At 26.8% G+C, this 20,302-nt stretch overlaps 1 protein-coding gene across 6 annotated transcripts in view; it reads right to left on the minus strand.

The window, feature by feature from the left end:
- LOC127279009 (uncharacterized) overlaps positions 1-20,302 on the minus strand; it is a 140,718-nt gene that overhangs the window by 28,484 nt on the left and 91,932 nt on the right. For 2 of the 6 annotated variants that reach the window (XM_051301065.1, XM_051301068.1), the window contains exons 1-2: positions 7,439-7,541; positions 6,305-6,368 (exon numbers count right to left, since the gene is read on the minus strand). The exons of 1 other annotated variant lie outside the window; for it this stretch is intronic. In XM_051301065.1, the coding sequence (XP_051157022.1) occupies positions 6,305-6,358 (54 nt within the window). In that variant the 5' untranslated portion in view covers positions 6,359-6,368; positions 7,439-7,541. Of the gene's footprint in view, positions 1-6,250; positions 6,369-7,438; positions 7,542-20,302 lie in introns of those variants that run through there. 3 more of the 6 variants (XM_051301062.1, XM_051301064.1, XM_051301066.1) reach the window with 3 other exon arrangements.

Genomic DNA, 20,302 nt, shown 5'->3' on the forward strand with positions numbered 1-20,302 from the left:
ACAATATGCAAGAAATCTCAAAATTCGGCTTACAGCGGAAGTTATAGAGAAAAGTCAAAACTATGTCCAACCCTGACTACACTCCCCTAAAAAAAAAAAAAATTTCAATTGGTTCAACTATTATATATCTACTACAAATTTTTTTCAAGTTTTTTCATCCCTTAATACAGAAATATACTTAAGTAAACTTTTTTCTGAAAACTTTCTTAGAAACTGTGCTGTCCCCATTTACCCCAAATTTTATGAAATTTTATAAATTTTGGGGTAAATGGGGACAGTCAGTTTCATACGTTTAAAGCTTATCTAAATTTTTTTCTGCTGCATAAAATTAATCCTGGGAACGTAAATAACAACTTAAAAAAAATAAACCCTCAAATATTACCTTTTAATGGAAGAAACTTACGTAATTTGTGAAAAATATCGATTTTGTCCCCATTTACCCCAACTGACCCTACACCTTTTTTAATTTTGAAAATTTAACATCAGACTTGACATCAGCGACTCCAAAGACCCGTAAATACTAAATTTTATAAAAAATTAATAACTTTTTAAAATTTTGACCGCCATATAGGATCCGCCATTTTGAATTTTGAAAATCTGACATCATATAATTAATCAGCGACCCCAAAAACCCCTGATACCAAGTTTTATAAAAAAATAATAATTTTTAAAAGATATCTTGTCACTTTTTATTTAGGAGTTGTTTTCACCTCTAAAAACCACAAACGACTTGATCTAGCAAAACGGCCAGACACGGGTAATTTTTTTTTTGGTCCTAGTTTCCAAAAATGTTGGATTTTTTTGTGGTTCAAAAAAAAGTTGAATTTTATCGGTTGGTGATATCTCAAAAATAACAAAAAAGAACATCTCAATATTTTTTGTCGTGAAAATACCCATTTTTAACTTTCAAAAAAAAAAAAAAATAAATAAAAATGACCGAACTTAAAAAAAAGTCAAAATTATTTTTGATTTTCAAAAAAGGGTCAAATTTTGAATTTCTTGAAATTTTTTTTGCGCCATTCGAAAGAGCAGGAAAAAACCTTTCGAAAACATATAGGTCAAATTTTTTTTCATCTTTCTGTTTGAAAGTTACAAGTCTTCAGAAATTTACTGTTTAAATTTTTTAAAAAAGTTCAAACCCCCTCCCTCTCCGACAGTTTTTGAAAAATCCTAACATTACTTCATGGTTAAAGTACTCAACCCTAGGGCTAAACTATGTGCAAGTTACATCCCGATCCAATCAACTTTATTTTCACTCAGTACGCTACAGGAATTTTACCCCATATATATTTGTTTCCAAAGTTCTTTATGTATATATTTGTGTGTATGTGTATTGTAACGTGACCATCCGTCACGGATTTCGCGAGACAGTCATTTCCCGCAAAAAATAAGAATTTTTTGTGTTCACACTTTTTGAAAGTTATATAACACTCTATCACTTTATGTTTTCAAGAAAATTGACTTTGAAAATTGAAAAAATGCCGTTTTTAGGAGCCTTTTTTATTTTCTATAATAGAACAACAAAATTTTATGGAGTTTTCGTGATATACATTTGAAAGCTCATATTTTCCTGAACAATTTTCAGTTTAAAACTTTTAAAAATGTTTATTTTTGTATGAGATATCCTTGTTTGAAAAAAAATTGATAGGTTTCGTTGAAACTTGTCTCTCGGGGATTCCAGGGTCTAAATAGGCTTAAATTAAATTTTAAATAGTAAATTTTAAGACCCATATACACAAGATAAAAAATTTCAAATTTGGTAAAAATATGGTGAATACCCCAAAAAACATGGTTTTGATAGTTTTTAGTATTTTTTTCTTCTTAACCTGACGAACTAGAGACTTCTTTATAGACTTAAATTAAATCTTGAATAGTACACTTTAAGACCAATATACGCAAGATAAAAAAAATTACAATTTGGAAAAAACCCTATATTTTTCCAAATTTTTTTATCTTGCGAATATGGGTCTTAAAATTTACTATTTAAAATTTAAATATAGACCCTGGAATCCCCGAGAGCCAAGTTTCAACGGAACCTATCAATTTTTTCAAACGCAAATTTCAATCAAGGATATCTCATACAAAAATAAATATTTTTAAATGCTCTAAATTGCAAATTATTCATGGAGATATCAGCTTTCAAATGCATATCACAAAAACTCCATAATAAATTTTTGTGCCGTTATAAAATATGAAAAAGTACCCTAAAAAGGCATTTCTTCAATTTTCAAGGTTAAATTTCTTGAAATCCTAGGGTGATGGAGCAATTTTGAGTTCGGATTCGTGTTCAGCGTCAAAAACCTGTCAGAATCACCTTATGCGATTCCAGAAATAAAAATGCAGTTGTACTGTGTAATAGTAACTACATAGGAATGAGAACGAATTTTTTAGAAAAATTCATTCGTCAGAAAAATATATGAAATGATGATGGTTATGTAGTCTAACTGTCCAGATACTTTTTTTTTGCGTACCAAGATAAAAATTCAGGTGTCCCGCATTACGGCTTTGAGGATATGGTTACGTTAGTGTATTGAATAGTGTGACTAAGACGCGTCTTTGGTTTAATATTTAATTTTGTGACTTACCGGATCAATACTGCCCTACAACGGAAAAACACATATAAGTGATACGTATTTACATGTCATTTATTTGTGTTTTTTCTTTATAGGGCTGAATATACATTTTAACCATTATTGTAACTGTAATATTTATTTGCTTTATTTAAAATAATTTAATGAAATTTGTTTAGATTAATGTTATAACATCCAGTCTAGTAACTGGACAGAAAATCTGACAAGTGACTGGTTAAAAATGTAACGCGCTCCTTTTGCAGTCACTGGTCAGATTTGTTGTCCAGTGACTGGCAAGTATCTGGACAGTAACTGGACAGTTTTCTGATCATAATCTATAATAATATATAATTTTTCCTCGCGTTTGTTACTTTATTAATAATTATTTTTTGATTTATATTTTTGTGTTTATTTAAATATTCAAGTCTAATAAACAATTACTCTGCCAATAACACTTTAATCTAAGAATGAAAAATTCGAACGCCCATGGAGACACAACGCAGCCACGGTATGTAGATGATAATTTATCATAACTACTAGTTAAAGAATCGAAGTTCTTATTCCGATTGTGAAAAGAATTTCCGGCCAGTGACTTGTCAAAAGTAATGATCAGAAATCATGACCAGAAAAACTTTTCAGTCACTTGACAGTAACTTGACTTTTCTTATGCGACACTCCATTTGAAACGATCATAGTAATTTTTTAATTCAAAATACAAAAAATTTTATATTAATTAGTAGGAGAGAGTGGGGCAAAACCGGGTACCTTTTTGGAATTCTCGGTTTACAAAGAATCTATCCAATAAATTAGTTCAGATGTCGTAGAAAATTCTTCCTTAAACATTAGAGAATGAGAAAATAAGGTCGATTGCATGAAAAAAAAATTTTTGATCAATTTAAACCAGGTTTTTCAAAAAAATGCAAAGTACCCGATTTTGCCCCGATGGTGGGGCAAAACCGGGTACTATCAAGAAAATATATAAATAATGGAATATTCTTTAAATTTTTGTTCAATTATTATTATATATCACTTAAATTATAGAAAATAATTAATATTCAATAAATTTAATCAAAATATATTATATTAATAATGAATAACAGCAGTTAAATCTTTTAAAACGAAATTTTTCATATTTTTATTAATTTTTTATCATTTATTTATCGATATGGTAAATAACTGATATATCGAAAGTTAAACATCGATCTCGGAACATACATGTCGATTCTTTGTAGAAAAAATTTAAATATGCATAGTGTAATGTATTTATATATATCCGGTTTTGCCCCACCGTTTGGTACCCGGTTTTGCCCCGCACTCCATTTTTTAACAAAATGTAAAATTCTCAGCTTATTGTTAATAATTTAACAATTACTTATAATGAAAATTATTCGTAAATAAATGCTGAAAAAGATGTTATACTTGCCGAAACGAATATATCGACACAAAAAGTTTTATAAGTGATTTACTTTCGATAAAAAATGGATTTTCTTTTGACCTAAAATTTAAAAGTCGCATAAAATATAATAAATAAATTTTTATATAGTGGTTATATAATTAAAATGATGTTGGTTGTAATATAAAAGATATATGTAATAGGCGACACAAATGAAAATACCTATCATGGAAAACTCATATTTTGAAATGCTTATTATTTAAACATTATGAATGTTTTAAAAAGACGGTTACTTCAGAATTCTCGCATTTTTTACCATATGGAACATAGAAATTTCTTTAAGTAATTGACTGTAAGTGATTGACTAAAAGTGTATTTTTAAGAGACTGATTCTTAGTTTTTTTTCTTAGTTACTAGACAGTTTCTGTGTCCGCAGATTTTTATTTTGATTGAGTCAAGATTTTCTGGCTAAAGACTTAAAAAAATCTGTAATAATTCTTTTAATAGGATTTGACAAGCTTTTCTGATGAGTGGTGGTCCAGTTTTTTTAAGTGGAATCTTGAATAATTTTTCAAGTCATTGATTACGATTCTGGTTAGTTACTTGACAGAAGTACTGATCAGAAAGGGAAACTTTTTCTGCCCAGTGAAACTGGCCAGTCACTTATTCACGACTGGACAGATTATCTTGTAAAGTAAAACTTGGTTAAAAATCCCAGTAGTAAGATTATGAATAGCAACAGCGCTACGAATATTTTAAAGCAATTATGTATATCTTAGAAAGCTATCAACAATAATATACTTTTTAAGCGAAGAAGCAAGCTGTAATCTTTTGGTTTTACTACACAACATTTTATTATTGCTTCAGGTTTGTTGATAACTTTCAAAGTTTAACGTAATTTAAAAGAATTGAAAATATTCTAAACAAATTAATTTTTAAACGGAATATTTTTTTCATTTTAAGATTTTATTTTTTTCTATGTAGGAGTTATTATTGTAGGACATTTTCATGTTTTTGGCTTTTAAATATAAACTCCTTATTATAATGACTCGAAAACTCCTGGGTAACAAGCATCAAGTGAATTGCATTAAATTTTGAAAAAGTCGTCCGACATATTGGATCCGACATCTTAAATTTTCAAAAACTAACAACGGATTCACAATCAGCCTTAACAAAAAACCCCTAGAAACAAATTTGAAGCGAATTGCATTCGATTTTAAAAAAGTCGTTCTCCATATTTGATCAACGATTTTGAATTTTGAAAAAGTAACACCGGATTCGTAATCAGCGACCCTGAAAACCCGCAAGTAACAAGTTTTAAGCGAATTGCGTTCGATTATCAAAATGGCGTCCGTCATATTGTATTCAGCACTCATTAAATTTTATTCGACTAAAAGAAATCATAATTATGAATATTGAAAACCGAACAAAAAATCCCTAAATAACAAGTTTAAAGCAAAATTTTTAAATTTTTTATTCTAGTCCGCTGTTTAAATTTTTTAAAATCTCATTGTACATTTGAAATCAGAGACTCATATAACCCTCAAGTAACAAGTTGCAAGAGTTGATCTTGATCTTCTTTTATATGAATATTTTTAAAGTTAATTGTCCCGTTATGAACGTGTCATCCCTGAAGAATTAACTTTAAAGATGATGAATTATCATTTCATATTTAAGAACAAAGGAGTGCAAGAAGTGTTAAAGATAACAAATTTTCTCAAAAAGAAATATATATTTTATGAATATAGTCATCAATTTTATTCCTTCTCGTAAGGGTAAGCCTCATGGTGCAGGTGGATATAGTTTATATAATAAGACTATAACATTAAAATCGTTACGAACTCATTACTTAAAAATGTGAGTACTTAATATTGACATGTTACAAAAAAAAACAATTTGTGTATAGATATAAATATGAATTCTTCTCATTTTGTAATTACATCAGTCTTTTAAAAACAAATATGTGGCCATTGCTGTTTTAAATTATAAAAACAAATTAACGTTTAAAAATTTAACCTCGACAACAATTGAGATATGAAAATTATTTGTGTAATAAAAAATTTTACGATCAACCATATACTGATAATGAAAAGTTTCGTTAAGATTGAAGAATTTACAATGCAATAATAAAATTTTTTATATGTTTAAAATTTAAAAACAAAATTGTTTTCATATGTAAAACGTCATTATTAGATACTTGAATCTTTTAATAATGTTTTAAGAATAAAAGTAAGATTTTAGTAATGAGATCGTTCTCTTTCAATGTGATGATGCCTCAAGGAATTACCTGCTCCACAAGGCTTCCCTTTATCGGACGAAATTGATGATTATTGTGTCTTACTTGTCCATAAGATACTGCAACTAGTACAAAGACAATTGGAAATATTTTCATCATTTTGGATTATCTGAAACAAAAAATACAAATTGGTTTTTAATATACATACATTAAATTCCAAATATACATTATGTAGGAAATTAAAAACTTATTTTTGACTAGAATTGTTTTTTCATATTTTATATTTATTATATTATTTTATATTATTATTATCATTATTATTATATTGTTTTATTATATTATTTATTATATTTATACTTTTAAAAATAAAGAAAATTATTAATTTTACAAATAATTTAATGGGAAATTTTTAATTTAGAGAGAATTTATTAATAAATTCGAATTTATACTTCAACTTGACCATTGTTTGTTTATTGTTTATTAACATAGAAATAAAAAAAACGTCAACATGGAAAATTTCACAAGAAATTATCGATCCTCTAAAAAGTTATATATATTATGCAAAATATAAAACACTTAAACGTTACTTATACTTATATCTCTTTCGTTTAATATTTATAACGTTAACAATTTTCAAGTATTTACATGATATGTGCATACTATATATTTAATAAAATCCTAGTCATAGTTTATTGTCGTTCAAACTAACATGCGTTTAAATAATTAATTATATTTTATAAGTTTTCTATGAAATTATTAATTTATTGCCAAAAAAAAATTGTCCTCATTTGACATATCATTTTTTCTCATGAATTTATTTATTTCTTTGACAAATGTAAAATGGTTAATGAATGTAAATTTAAAACTTTAAATTAATTTCCAAGGATAAAAAAAATAAAGTTTAAAACTCCATGCATCTCAAATATTATATATTTGTGTAATAATTAAAAAAAATTTAATATTATATTTATATGATTAACAGTATTAATTTGTAATACATAAAATACTATGAATTTTTTAATCCTTTACTTTGTGCAGTTAAATTTCACTTATTTTAAAGAAATATATTGAACAACTGTGTTTGTCAAATTTATGAATAACAAACCGACTTTATCGCCAAGGTTATGTGATAATCAATGAAAATAAAACCCGTTTTTAAGTAATACAAAAAAATATTATTTTCACAATTTGAATTCACAATTTTGAATATTAAACATTTAAAAAGTGAAAGGAACCTACCGATCGGTCGAGTATTCACGTATGATTGCGAACACCGTTTGACTGACTGTAGATGGAAGACTTGTACTTTTATAAGTGGCTGACATACTTGAATCACCTACCTAACCCCTACCACTTTGCAGAAAGACTTTGAATTATTATTTACTTTTAAAGGACATTTTTATATTCGATAAGATAATTTTACCATAAAATATGGGATATCAAAATCGATGCAACCTATTTTTATTAAAAACTTATAATTCGAAGAAATTGGTTTTGGTATTATTTTTATATAATAAATTTTTGGTAATTTATAAAAAAAACTTTTGTATTAACTGTGTAATTTAAAATCTAAATTTGTTACATATGCAAGGAAAACAAGTTGGAAATTCAGATGTTCATTACATGAACATTTTGCTTCCTCTTTACGATCAGTAAAAAAATTTTCTTCCTCGTGGAGAAAGCATTAACATTGAAATAAACATACAAAAATAATATAATAATAGTATAAACATTTGAGTACCTATAGATTTGAGTTAAATTTAAAGAATTAATGGAAGTTAAAAAATCAAAAATTCACATTTTAGCTGAAATTTCTGAACATTAATGAAAAATAATATATAATTATATATTTAATATATAAATTTACCTCAAATGTATACTTTATATATACCAATCGATTTGTCTTGACGTAAGGAATACGATTTTATTATATATAACCTTAAATTTTTCTATTTAAAAATTTTTTCGATTAAAAAAAATTTTTTGGAAAAAAGACGATAAAATTTTTTTTGGGTATTTTTTAAAATCCTTTGGTCAGATTTGAGATATTAATATGATAAATGAGCCTACCAAATTTTATCTAAATCCATTAAAACCTGTTAAAGTTATCGTCTAAACAAAAAAGGGATCCACACACACACACATACATACATCCGGACAATTGATTTGGATCTGATATAATATGTTTCTATATAGAAAAAAATTAATTGTTTCCGCCACTTTGAAAATTTTTATAAACGAAAGGACTACAAAGCTTCCTCCACGAGGAAGCAACAATTTAATTTGTCAGATGAAAAATTTTAATAAAAAAGCAAGTGAATAATAGATAATATGAATTTCTTCGTTTTTTAATTGTTAATAAATGTACCTTGGATAGAGATAAAATGGACCTATCGTCCGAAAACAAGTTTTCAAGAAAACAAATGTTGAAGTAAACAAGTCGATAATAATATCGTTACTCGAAAGTTTTCAGGGTCGCGGATTATAAATTTGGTATTAAATTTTTGAAATTCAAAATTGTTCAAAATAGAGAATTGAATATGACGGACTTTTTTAAGTTCTGTAAATTTACTTTAAACACGTTAATCGGGTGTTTTCGGGATCGCTAATTACGAATCCTATGTCCGTTTTTCAAAGTTCAAAATGTGGGATCCAATATGGCTGACGAAATTTTAAAACTCAAATGCAATTCGTTTTAAACTTGTTACTCGTGGGTTTTCGGGGTCGCTGATTATGAATTTGAACTAGATATTCAAAAATTAAAAATGTCGAAACCAATATAGTGGAATTAAAATTTTAAATCTTCCAATTAGTCTGAAACTTGTTACTCTGGGATTTTCATGGTCGTTAATTTTAAATATGAAGTCAGATTTTCAAATGAATTCGATGAATTTAAAAAAATTTGTCCGATACTGAGAAAAATGGTTAGTCAAAGCAACCATTTGGTTATGGGCAAAAAAAACTTTTGCTGGTATCTAAGCAACCAAATAATTTGGTTGACTTTTTTGTTGTTGTCATAACAAACATGTTTGGTTAGCTCAACCAAATTTTTTTGTTAGGTCAACAAAAATGTTTGAATGATCAAACCAACAGTTTTTTTTGTAAAATTAAAAATTTTATTCTACCTTATTTCTTTTTATTTTATCTTTTTTATTTATTTTATTATTTATTTATTATCATTTTAACGTTTAATTAATATTCATCTAATTCAAATATTTCTTGACTTTGGAAAATCTTATCTCCGCCTGGGATCGAACCTCTATTTTTAAACTGAGAGTTAGGAGCTCTCACCACTGAACTACCCATCTTTGTGAGAGATTTAAACTAATTGTTCTCTTAAAGTACGACCCCCACAGCACTGAAACTTTCCTGAAAATTTAGTAAATATTTTCTTGCAATATTTGGAATATTTAATTGCAATTTTTAGTGAAAATTGTGTAAAGATTTAAATGTCCTGATTAAATAAATGTTTAGTGTGTAACTTTCCTGAACATTTATTCAAGTGGGACATTTAAATCTTTACATAACTTTCAATAAACATTATAATTAAAGATTCCAAATATTGCAAGTAAATATTTACTAAATTTTCAGGAAAGTTTTGGTGCTGTAGGAGAAGTTAAGAGCGAATTAAATTATTTGGTTGTAATAAAATTTTGGTTAGGACAACAAACGACCATTTGATTTTTTAGACCAAACTATTTTTTTGTGTTAACCAAATTATTTTGTTGTCGTAACCAAATTTTGGTTGGAATTTAAAAATGTTCAATCAAATAATTTTGTTGGCCTAACAAAATGTTTGGTTGAGATAACTCTACGACTTTGTTTCAGCCAACCAAAATTTGGTTACAATAACCAAAATTACCTAATTAAACGATTTTGTTGTAAAACCAAATCTTTTTTTCAGTGGATATATTGGATCAATTTTTAAAAACTGACAATGCATTCGTAATAAGCGACAAAAAAAAATCCATAGATACCAAGTTTCATAAAGATCCAACAATTTTTAAAAAGAATTTGACCGCCGTATTGGATCCGCCATTTTGAATTTAAAAAATCTAACATCGGGTTCGTAATCAGCGTCCCTGAAAAAACCCCCGCGCAAAAATTTATTTTTTATGAAAAATATTACCAAGATTTCTGTTTAAAATTAATATCTGTAACCTTTTTTTGATAAAAAAATTAATTTCATTGACCAATATTTTTGATAAAAAAAATTAATTTTTTCAACAATATTTTTGATAAAATAATTCATTTTTAACCATTTTTTTTTATAGAAATAATTAATTCTTTCATTCTTTTAAAACTTAATTTTTTTTACCAATATTTTTGAAAAAAAAATAATTTTTTTAGACATATTTTCGATAAAATAATTATTTTTTCATGAATATTTCCTTTAAAAATTAATCTTTCTTTAGCCATATGTTTGAAAAAAATTTTTGCTAAAAAAATTCATTTTTTTCACCAATATTTTTTATGAAAATATTAATTTTTATGATAAAATAATCCATTTTTTTACCAATATTGCCGTTTAATTAATAAGAGTTTTGCTTTTGATTAAAAAAAAAAATAAATCTCTATTGATTTTATCGACAAATGTTGATAATAAACTGTAATAGATTGAAATTAATAAATATATTAAATTTTTAGAATTTTTTTAACAATAATCATCTTAAAATGCATAAAACTTATTGATTTTAATAATTATACTATCAATTTCATAATTTGTTATACATTTTAAACAGAATTTCAATTTCAACCTCGTGTTCCATGAATTTTCCGCGAATTTCGTGGAGCATTCGCATCGCATACAATTCGCCAGGGTTATCACAATTTTTCCATAAATCATATATATATATAAACACTAATTTACCTTTATTTTTCACTTATATATCATTTTTTTAACAATTAATCGATAAATTTTCACTCTAAGCGAAGTCGCTCAAAATACGCTTGAACCAATCCGCCAGAGCAATCCCCTTCTTAGGCAGATTTTGACCCTTCACGGGAAAAAGAGAAACATTAGACTAATACCGTTTTCCGATTGGTTCAACGTCAGTGGGCGCTGTCGGCTGTGTCTGTTAGATCAACTTACTCTTGAGAAGAGAGCATTCAACATGAAAAATCTGTTGAATCAATGCCGAAATCGTGACAGCGCCCACTGACGGTGAACCAATCGGAAAACGGTGTTAGTCTAATGTTTCTCTTTTCCCCATGTTTTTTCCTCATCGTTCTTTATCAAGGTTTCTAAATAACCCCGTTTTATTTCAACTCAATTTTAAATTCAAATTCTAAGATAAATATACAAAAAGTAACGATGACTTAGGAGTATTTTTTAAGAGCATCCTTTATAAATTACATGAAAATAAAATTATTCTTAGTTTAACAGAATAGTATATTAATTAACAAGGAAAAAAAGTTTCTTTGATAGAGTACGTTTTAAGGAAAATGTTTAATTACTTTTAATTATTTAACCAATGGAAATGATCATAAAATTACTTTTAATCTTTTTCTTAAAATGATAATATCATTTTTTCATTTACCTACTTCAATGAAACTTTCAATCTTGATTGAATGTAACAATTATAATTTAAATAAACCACAGCTTTAATATCTTTATATATTAGATTCTATGCACAAAATTTAAAATTTTCTTATGTAGAAAAATTACAAATTGATTTATTGTTAAATAAATTAAATAAAAATAATCAAATTAAATTTTTGTTCATGAAAATGTACAATTTCGGCATACGATTTTGTACAAGAAAATATGTGCGATCCCAGGTGGTATTTTCACTTTTTCGGAGTAGGTTAACCGATTGCAATGATACTTTGGAGTTTTTTTATATATAGTAAGAGTAATCTTTAACGTAAATTGCAGCTTGAAATATTCGTTAGTTTATGAAATTTGCAATAATAACAAAAAAATTTGAAACTGCTATATCTTCCGTTCTAATAATCGGATTGAGGTCTACATTTTTTTAAAATGTCAAGGGAAATGAGAGGAATAAATCTCTTTCACAACAATTTTTATAATTTTACAACTAAAAAAATTATTAAATAACAATTGAATAAATTTCGCGCGCCAATCTAAAATTCAATCACTTAAACGCTAAAATGATCTTACCTGTATTTTCTTTAATGCTCAAAGGAATCCAATTGTAAGTGCATGTTTAACTTACTTAATTTTAATAATTTACTAGTATAAACAATTGTGATTTCTGCTAGTTGACATGCAGACGACTTTGCGCACGCAGCATTCTCCTGTAACCAGCTGACGTGATTCGTGGACTTAATTTGCTACAGAAAATACATGCAAGATCATTCAATCACGTAAACGTGATTGAATTTTAGATTGGCACCCAGAATTCTTCTTCTGAATGCACGAAAATGAATATTTTATATAGGCAAATGTGAAATAATGATCGCTTAAAAAGTATTATAAGAAAATTAATTATTTTCGTTAGTAAAGTGAAATGTAGTTACAGTTGTGAATAGTCTCTTTTGAACCTGTTTTTCATGAATTTTTTAAAGACACAAGAATAAAGTAAATAAAATTTAGTTTCGAGGACTTTATTTGTTAACTTTTTCAGTTTACGAAAATATATTTATACTTAAAAAAAGGTTTAATTTGTTGCCTATAGAGGCCGCCAAAGTTGATCCCCTTTCTCTACAGGGCAAATCGGTGGGCAAGATTCCGGTTAGACCGTTTAATATAAAACAAAAATTCAAATTTTTTCTGCATTTGTGATAGATTTAGCTTTAGAGAACGTAGGATATTTTAAGAATATTAATTTTTGTGGATTTGGCAGCTGTTTGAAGGAAAAAGTCGATTTTTAGGGCGAAATTTTTTCAAAAAATCTATTGCCAAAAAAAAAAACAAATAAACCAAAAAAAAATCTGCTACGTACTCTAAAGCATTGGTAAATGACGATCAAAAAAAACTTTGGCCGAAGTCAATCCGATCCAAACTGTTTGAGCTAGACTGCCCACCGTTTTGAAAAATGTCATTTCCAGAAAAACGCGTTTAAAGTTTTGACAAGCACTGGCACCGCTATAGGACACCTTCTGTAGATTTCGAATTTTTTCACATAAAATAACTTTGAAATCACTTCTTCTGATATAATTTCTATTCTACACATCTTAAACTGTCGTTTAAGCAAAAAAAAAATCGGATTTTTTTCGGGTCAAAGGTGTCACTTCCCCTTAAAAAAATGTACATGTTCCCAAGTAGCACGTAATATTACCCGGTAACATTACTGTAATATTACAGTGATATTGAAATATCCGCCTCATGATAATATTACCGGATAATGTTACTGTAATATTACACGGTAATATTAAGGCATTATTACTGTTATATTACAGTAATATTATACACGGAATGAAAAATTGTAATAATATTTAATATTTTGAAATCAATTTTTACTATAGTTGGTAGCATGTAATGGAAACTCACGGATTTCATTAATTATTATTATCACTTTTTTAAGAAAGCCTGAAAAAAAATATTATATAATATAGTTAGAAAATAAAAATTAGTAAAGTCATTTGAAAAAAAACTTAAATGATAATTTTTATTAAGAATTTTAGAAATATCATTATAAAATGATTACGTTAATTGCTTCAATATTTTCCGAAGGCAACCGAGCGAGTCTGAACGTATTTGACCGATTGCTAACGAAAAGTCACGATGATTACTCCTGTATTTGGCTATTTTTTCCATTCATTCTATTTCAGTTATATTTATTAAAATGATTTGTTTTTCGAATTTATGTAAAATATATATTGTATTTCTTTAATCATTATTAAGATTAAACTGAATTGAATGAGGATCATATAACCGAGCAACTTAAAGGTTCACATAACGAGTAGTAATTAATTTTTAAAAGTAAAAACATTTCTCAAAATTTGCTAATAAAGTTTTAAATATTTACTCAATTTACTAACTAATTAAATTAGGAGTACTGGAGTGGGATTACAAATAGCGACAGCGCTACGAAGATTTCGCTACGTAGCGATTCAAAGCTACATTCACTTTAAAAAATTTTCTTGCTATCGGGTGACTAAAAAAATAGTATCATTTTGGTAGATTTAGGTTGGTACAATTGTTTTTCTGTGTATTTTTTTTCTCATATGTGACCGTCCACGACAAAACAAGGCTTAGCTCCAAAAAAATCAATTTTGAGTTTTTGATGCTATAACGTTTTAAAGACGGGCATGTCAAGCGTGTTCCTGGTTTCTGCTTCTACTTCAATCGCTTGCCCTGTGAAATTTACTTTTGGGAGCTAAGCCTTGTTTTGTCGTGGACGGTCACATATTTGCTTTATTTTATAATTTAACAATTTTTTTTGGAATCAAGAATGTATCAAAATCATAAGGATTTCCCACGATGAAGAAATGAAGCAATTTAAAGAAGTATCAAGAAGACTGACAAATTTTTCAAGTGTAACACTTCAAATCTCAAAAGTTATAAAAAGGCAATTCGAGGCAATGATAATTATTAATATTATTATATTAACACTTTTATTTCCAATTTCTATCCATACAAAAAATCAAGAAAATAATTCAACTTTATCCAATAATAACACAGGCACACAAAAAATAAAAAGCTGTTTGGCCGAGACACTACACTAGTCTAATTCCAAGTATTTTTTCACGCTGAATCCGAATCCGAAGTCAGAATTATCAGATTGGCTTTTATTTTTGAGATAAACTCAAAAAACTGCTCAGAAAGAAAAATAAAATCAAAAAGTTAAAAAATTTTTGAATGTCACTGCGATAGTGTAATTCCATGTATTTTTTGTCGCTGAATCCGAATCCAAAGTCAGAATTGTTAGATTCGCTCAAATTTTTAAGATAATTGCAAAAAAACGCAAGTAACAAAAAATTCAAAATACTCAAAATCAGTTTTTTGGAATTATCTTCAAAATTTGAGCGAATCTGTCAATTCTGACTTCAAATTCGGATTCCGCGTGAAAAAATACATGAAAATGCACTATCGTAGTGTTTCGGCAAAAAAATTTTCTTTGAGCTAAAATCGCCAAAAACTGATAAAAATTCTGAATTAGGGGCACAGATAATTTTTTTTTGCCGAAACACTACGATAGTGCATTTTCATGTATTTTTTCACGCTGAATCCGAATTCGAAGTCAGAATTGACAAATTGGCTCAAATTTTGACGATAATTCCAAAAAACTGATTTTGAGTATTTTGAATTTTTTGTTACTTGCGTTTTTTTGCAATTATCTTAAAAATTTGAGCGAATCTAACAATTCTGACTTTGGATTCGGATTCAGCGACAAAAAATACATGGAATTACACTATCGCAGTGACATTCAAAAATTTTTTAACTTTTTGATTTTATTTTTCTTTCTGAGCAGTTTTTTGAGTTTATCTCAAAAATAAAAGCCAATCTGATAATTCTGACTTCGGATTCGGATTCAGCGTGAAAAAATACTTGGAATTAGACTAGTGTAGTGTCTCGGCCAAACAGCTTTTTATTTTTTGTGTGCCTGTGTAATAAACTATTTACTTTTCTTCTTTATATTAATAATTAAATATTTATTGCATTTATATTTATTATCTTTTTCATAGGATTAAAAGTTTCTATTAGACATTGTCTAAAATGGGAAAAAATTTAATTAAAAAAATTTTGAAGATATAACCTCAGAAATAGAATTTTTGTTCTCACGCAAGGGTTCACTAAAAAAATGTATAGGGCATTTTTGTGACTTAAAGAGTTTGTCAAAAAATGAAAATTTAAATTAATTTAATTAAAAAATAATTAATTTAATTTAAAAAATTTATCAATTTTTAAATTTAGGTTAGTAAAGAATATCCTAATTTTAAATCTCAAGCAATTATTATTTTTAATTCTTGCAATAAGATTAATTTTCTTAATTTTTATTTATTAAATTAAATTAAAAAAATTTATTTCTCTTTATAAATTATTTTAACATTAAACTAGATAAATTATTTTTAAAGTTGTTATCTATTAAATTAATAGGTTATTTGCAATATTAAAGTATAATTTATTTCGTCACTAGTTAATTATTTTATTTGAAAGTAACAGTTGGCAAACATGAAGTTAGAGAATTGATTCCACCTTCATGTTGTATTTGTTTGCTACGTAGATAAAATGTTTTAGGAAATTGACATGAATTCTATGTCAATGTCCTTATTTAGAGGGGTTATGTTTATAGTTTCTTCTAAATTACCATCTTGCAGTTTAAGCTTTGAAGAAATTGTCAACGGTATTTTATTTTGGCCATGATTTGGAACAAATTTCACTAAAAATATGTAAGTTTTTAATTCTAAATAACAAAAAGCGCTACATAGCGACTAGCGCTATTAGTAATCCTACTGCTGGTTTTTTAGATTATCAAGAATTTTATAAGAAATTCATGATAATTGTTACTTTAAAAAATGATCTTTAAACGTTATTTTAAGTTAGTTATTGTTTTCTTATGAATATTAAAAAATAATAGCGCATATAATTTAAACTAATAAATAAAGCGTTTCTAGCAAGTGCATTAAATTCTATCTTATTAGTATATGAGAGATTCTTTTTCAATCGCCCCAGCCCAAAAAGTCAATGTTCTGGGATTGGCTTCATACTTTGGTAAATTGTTGTCCTATATGATAGTAATAAATTCCTAAAATATAAACTAATTAAAAAAATATTTGTAGAAAGTAGAGAGGGTTGAAGTTTTGACGTTAAGGGTAACATTGTCATTTTCAAATCCGTTTAACTATGACAAAAGTTAATGGATTTTAATTTATCTATAATGAATTTTATTGCATTTTTCACGTACTTTTCAAAAATGTATACGAAATTTAAAAAAAAAATTTTTTAACCCCTTTTTTTTCAAAATCAACCCTTATTTTTCGATTTTCACCCCTTCGGGTATTTTTTTTTTTTTTTTTATTATTTTCATTGGAAAGCTGAGGTTTTTTCCGATGAGCTATGTAAATATGAAAATGGGACAACAATAATTTTGTGAGTAACAGAATATTAAAGTAGGCGGTGCCGATAAGGGGTGTACCTGGAGATCATCTTTGAGGATTTAGGTAGGCACCGCCTAATTTAATATTATGTTTCTCACAAAATTATTGTTGTCCCATTTTCATATTTACATAGCTCATGGAAAAAAACCTCAGCTTTCCAATGAAAATAAAAAAAAAACAAAAAAAAATTCCCGAAGGGGTGAAAATCGAAAAATAAGGGTTGATTTTGAAAAAAAGGGGTCAAAAATTTTTTTTTTTAAATTTTGTATACATTTTTGAAAAGTACGGGAAAAATGCAATAAAATTCATTATAGATAAATTAAAATCCATTAACTTTTGTCATAGTTAAACGGATTTGAAAATGACAATGTTACCCTTAACGTCAAAACTTCAACCCTCTCTACTTTCTACAAATATTTTTTTAATTAGTTTATATTTTAGGAATTTATTACTATCATATAGGACAACAATTTACCAAAGTATGAAGCCAATCCCAGAACATTGACTTTTTGGGCTGGGGCGATTGAAAAAGAATCTCTCATATAAGGAAATTTTCTACTTTCGTAAAACATGTGTATAATATAAGTGTGTGCGTTGCGATATTCTGCGGTTATGTATATGTGTATTTTGATAAGTTAGGTTGGGATATATGTTAAGAAAGTCAAAGCGAACCTGCGTGCGTGTGTAGTTGTGTATATAAACCATACCTACATCTTCTGCTACAATAGAGAACAATTAATATCGATGACCCAATCCTTCGACAGGTAGCAAATAATGAAAAATTTTTTTCTTTCATTTTAACGTCGTTTTCAATTTTTCGTTTCTTTTTTGCAAACGAAATGCGCGCTTTTCAATTCCGCTTACCTTTTTCATATAGTTTTAGTAAAAATAAGAAAACTTTCTTATGAATTTTATAATAGTAACTAGCTAAAAGAAACGCGCGAAACGGGCGTGGTATCTATAATTTTTTATGAAAAATTAAAAATTAATTTTTATTTGACGAAATGTTATTGGAATTTTGATCTTACAAAATTATAATGTTATTTTTGAAATCGTTACTGTATTATTATTTCAACATTATGGTGTCATAATAATATAATACATATTATTGCACAGTCAATATGACCTTTAAATTTTGTACTCAAATAAAGATTATATGCTACGATCATCGAATTGTTAGCAATATATTTAATTGACCCATCTCAGCATCCATGCAGGGTGAATTCCTATATTGTTTACCACAAGGCCCATGAACTTAAAATCGCTTTACAATGTTAAAAAGTTCTGGATTCTTTATTTCGTCTGTGATTTCAACACATATCATTTTATTTAAAGTTTCTGAATCGCAGATTTGTGCACGTAAAAATATAATTAAACGCACATGTGGCAGTCCCCGCTTTTTTCTTCTCTATGAAAGACGATACATATAAAATTGTAAATGAATAAAATTACAAGTACCTTGAGTATGCTTAAGGTTAACAGTCCATCCAGGATCACCATAAGGAAACATTGTAGGATATGTCATGGGATCAAAATTTTCACTAACAATAAGACTCGAAATTATTTGATTCAAAAACTACTGTTGGTTGAAAAGGGAACAATCTAATTAAATATTTTACTTGGAAGAACATTCAAACACCTTGCATTAAGACTTTCAAAAATATAAAGTTTTATTCCATCGTAATAGACACAAATCTAATAACCAAAATCGTTTTACCACTAAAAACTATTTTAATATGTTTAACTTCTTCTTTAATTGGAAAAATTAAATGAAGCCTTTGTAAATACAAAGTACTTTGAATAATGAAAAAATAATTTGTATCTTTTCTCAATCATTTTTAAAATTTATACATATGCATATAATTTAAAATTTCATTTACATATTCAATAATTTTAAAATCTTTATTACTTAAAATAAAATACTCTTTTATGTTCGACATGGTAACCTTCTTCAAATTTCAAGCTCCTGGCAAAGCCACATTTCAAAACAAATCTTTCATTTCAGTTTCCCGCTTTAAAAAATTTATTTGGGTGATTCTCTCAAAAAGTACTAATGACGCTTTCACGGTAATCTGATCCAAAATAATAAAATTTATTGAAATTATTAAAAATTCTGTAAGCCATACAGGTCAATCCGTTATATTTCGACTGAAGTCGTCGCTGACTAATTTTTAAAAATTATAATACTTTGCAGGAATGATTTTGAAGTTATCAAGATCATGAAATGAAAAGAATTTTATTAAAATTTTAATTATTTATTGCAAAATATGAATTTAAAGTATATGAGGTGCTGAAAACTGTCAATTTTTCAGCCATTAGAAAATATGCAAAAATACGTAGAATTTACCATAAAAATAAAAATTTCTTTTGTAATTTACTAAGAATGAATAAATTTATCATTATCAATTGATGTAATTATTTAAATATGTGAAATAATATATAAAATATGATTTTCAAGTTCGCCAGTCAAATAACCTAAATTTGCAAATTTCATCTATTAAATGTGAGAAAGAGAAGTCATTAAATTGAAAAAAACCTTACCAAACCAAAGCGAATTTTTTTCCAGTGTATGTATTTAGTGATCAATTAGATATTGCCCAAGTTTTATAATTTTTCAGTTTTCTCCAAGAAAGTTATTTACATTTGAAAATAGTGAAAATAAGCAAAGTGCCAATTTTTATTGCTTTTTATTTCACATTTATGAAGAAAAAAGGAAAAAAGTGCTAAGAAAAACTAAAAGTTAGTCACAGGTACTTTATATTTGGTAAGGTTTTTTTCAATTTAATGACTTCTCTTTCTCACATTTAATAGATGAAATTTGCAAATTTAGGTTATTTGACAGGCGAACTTGAAAATCATATTTTATATATTATTTCACATATTTAAATAATTATATCAATTGATAATGATAAATTTATTCATTCTTAGTAAATTACAACAATTTTTTTTTATTTTTATGGTAAATTCTGTTTTTTTTGCATATTTTCTAATGGCTAAAAAATTGACAGTTTTCAGCACCTCATAAACTTTAAATTCATATTTTGCAATAAATAATTAAAATTTTAATAAAATTCTTTTCATTTTGTGATCTTGATA

Source organism: Leptopilina boulardi, unplaced genomic scaffold, assembly GCF_019393585.1.
Source record: "Leptopilina boulardi isolate dan_hultmark-lab unplaced genomic scaffold, ZJU_Lbou_2.1 LbouV2_213, whole genome shotgun sequence".
NCBI lineage: Eukaryota > Metazoa > Arthropoda > Insecta > Hymenoptera > Figitidae > Leptopilina > Leptopilina boulardi.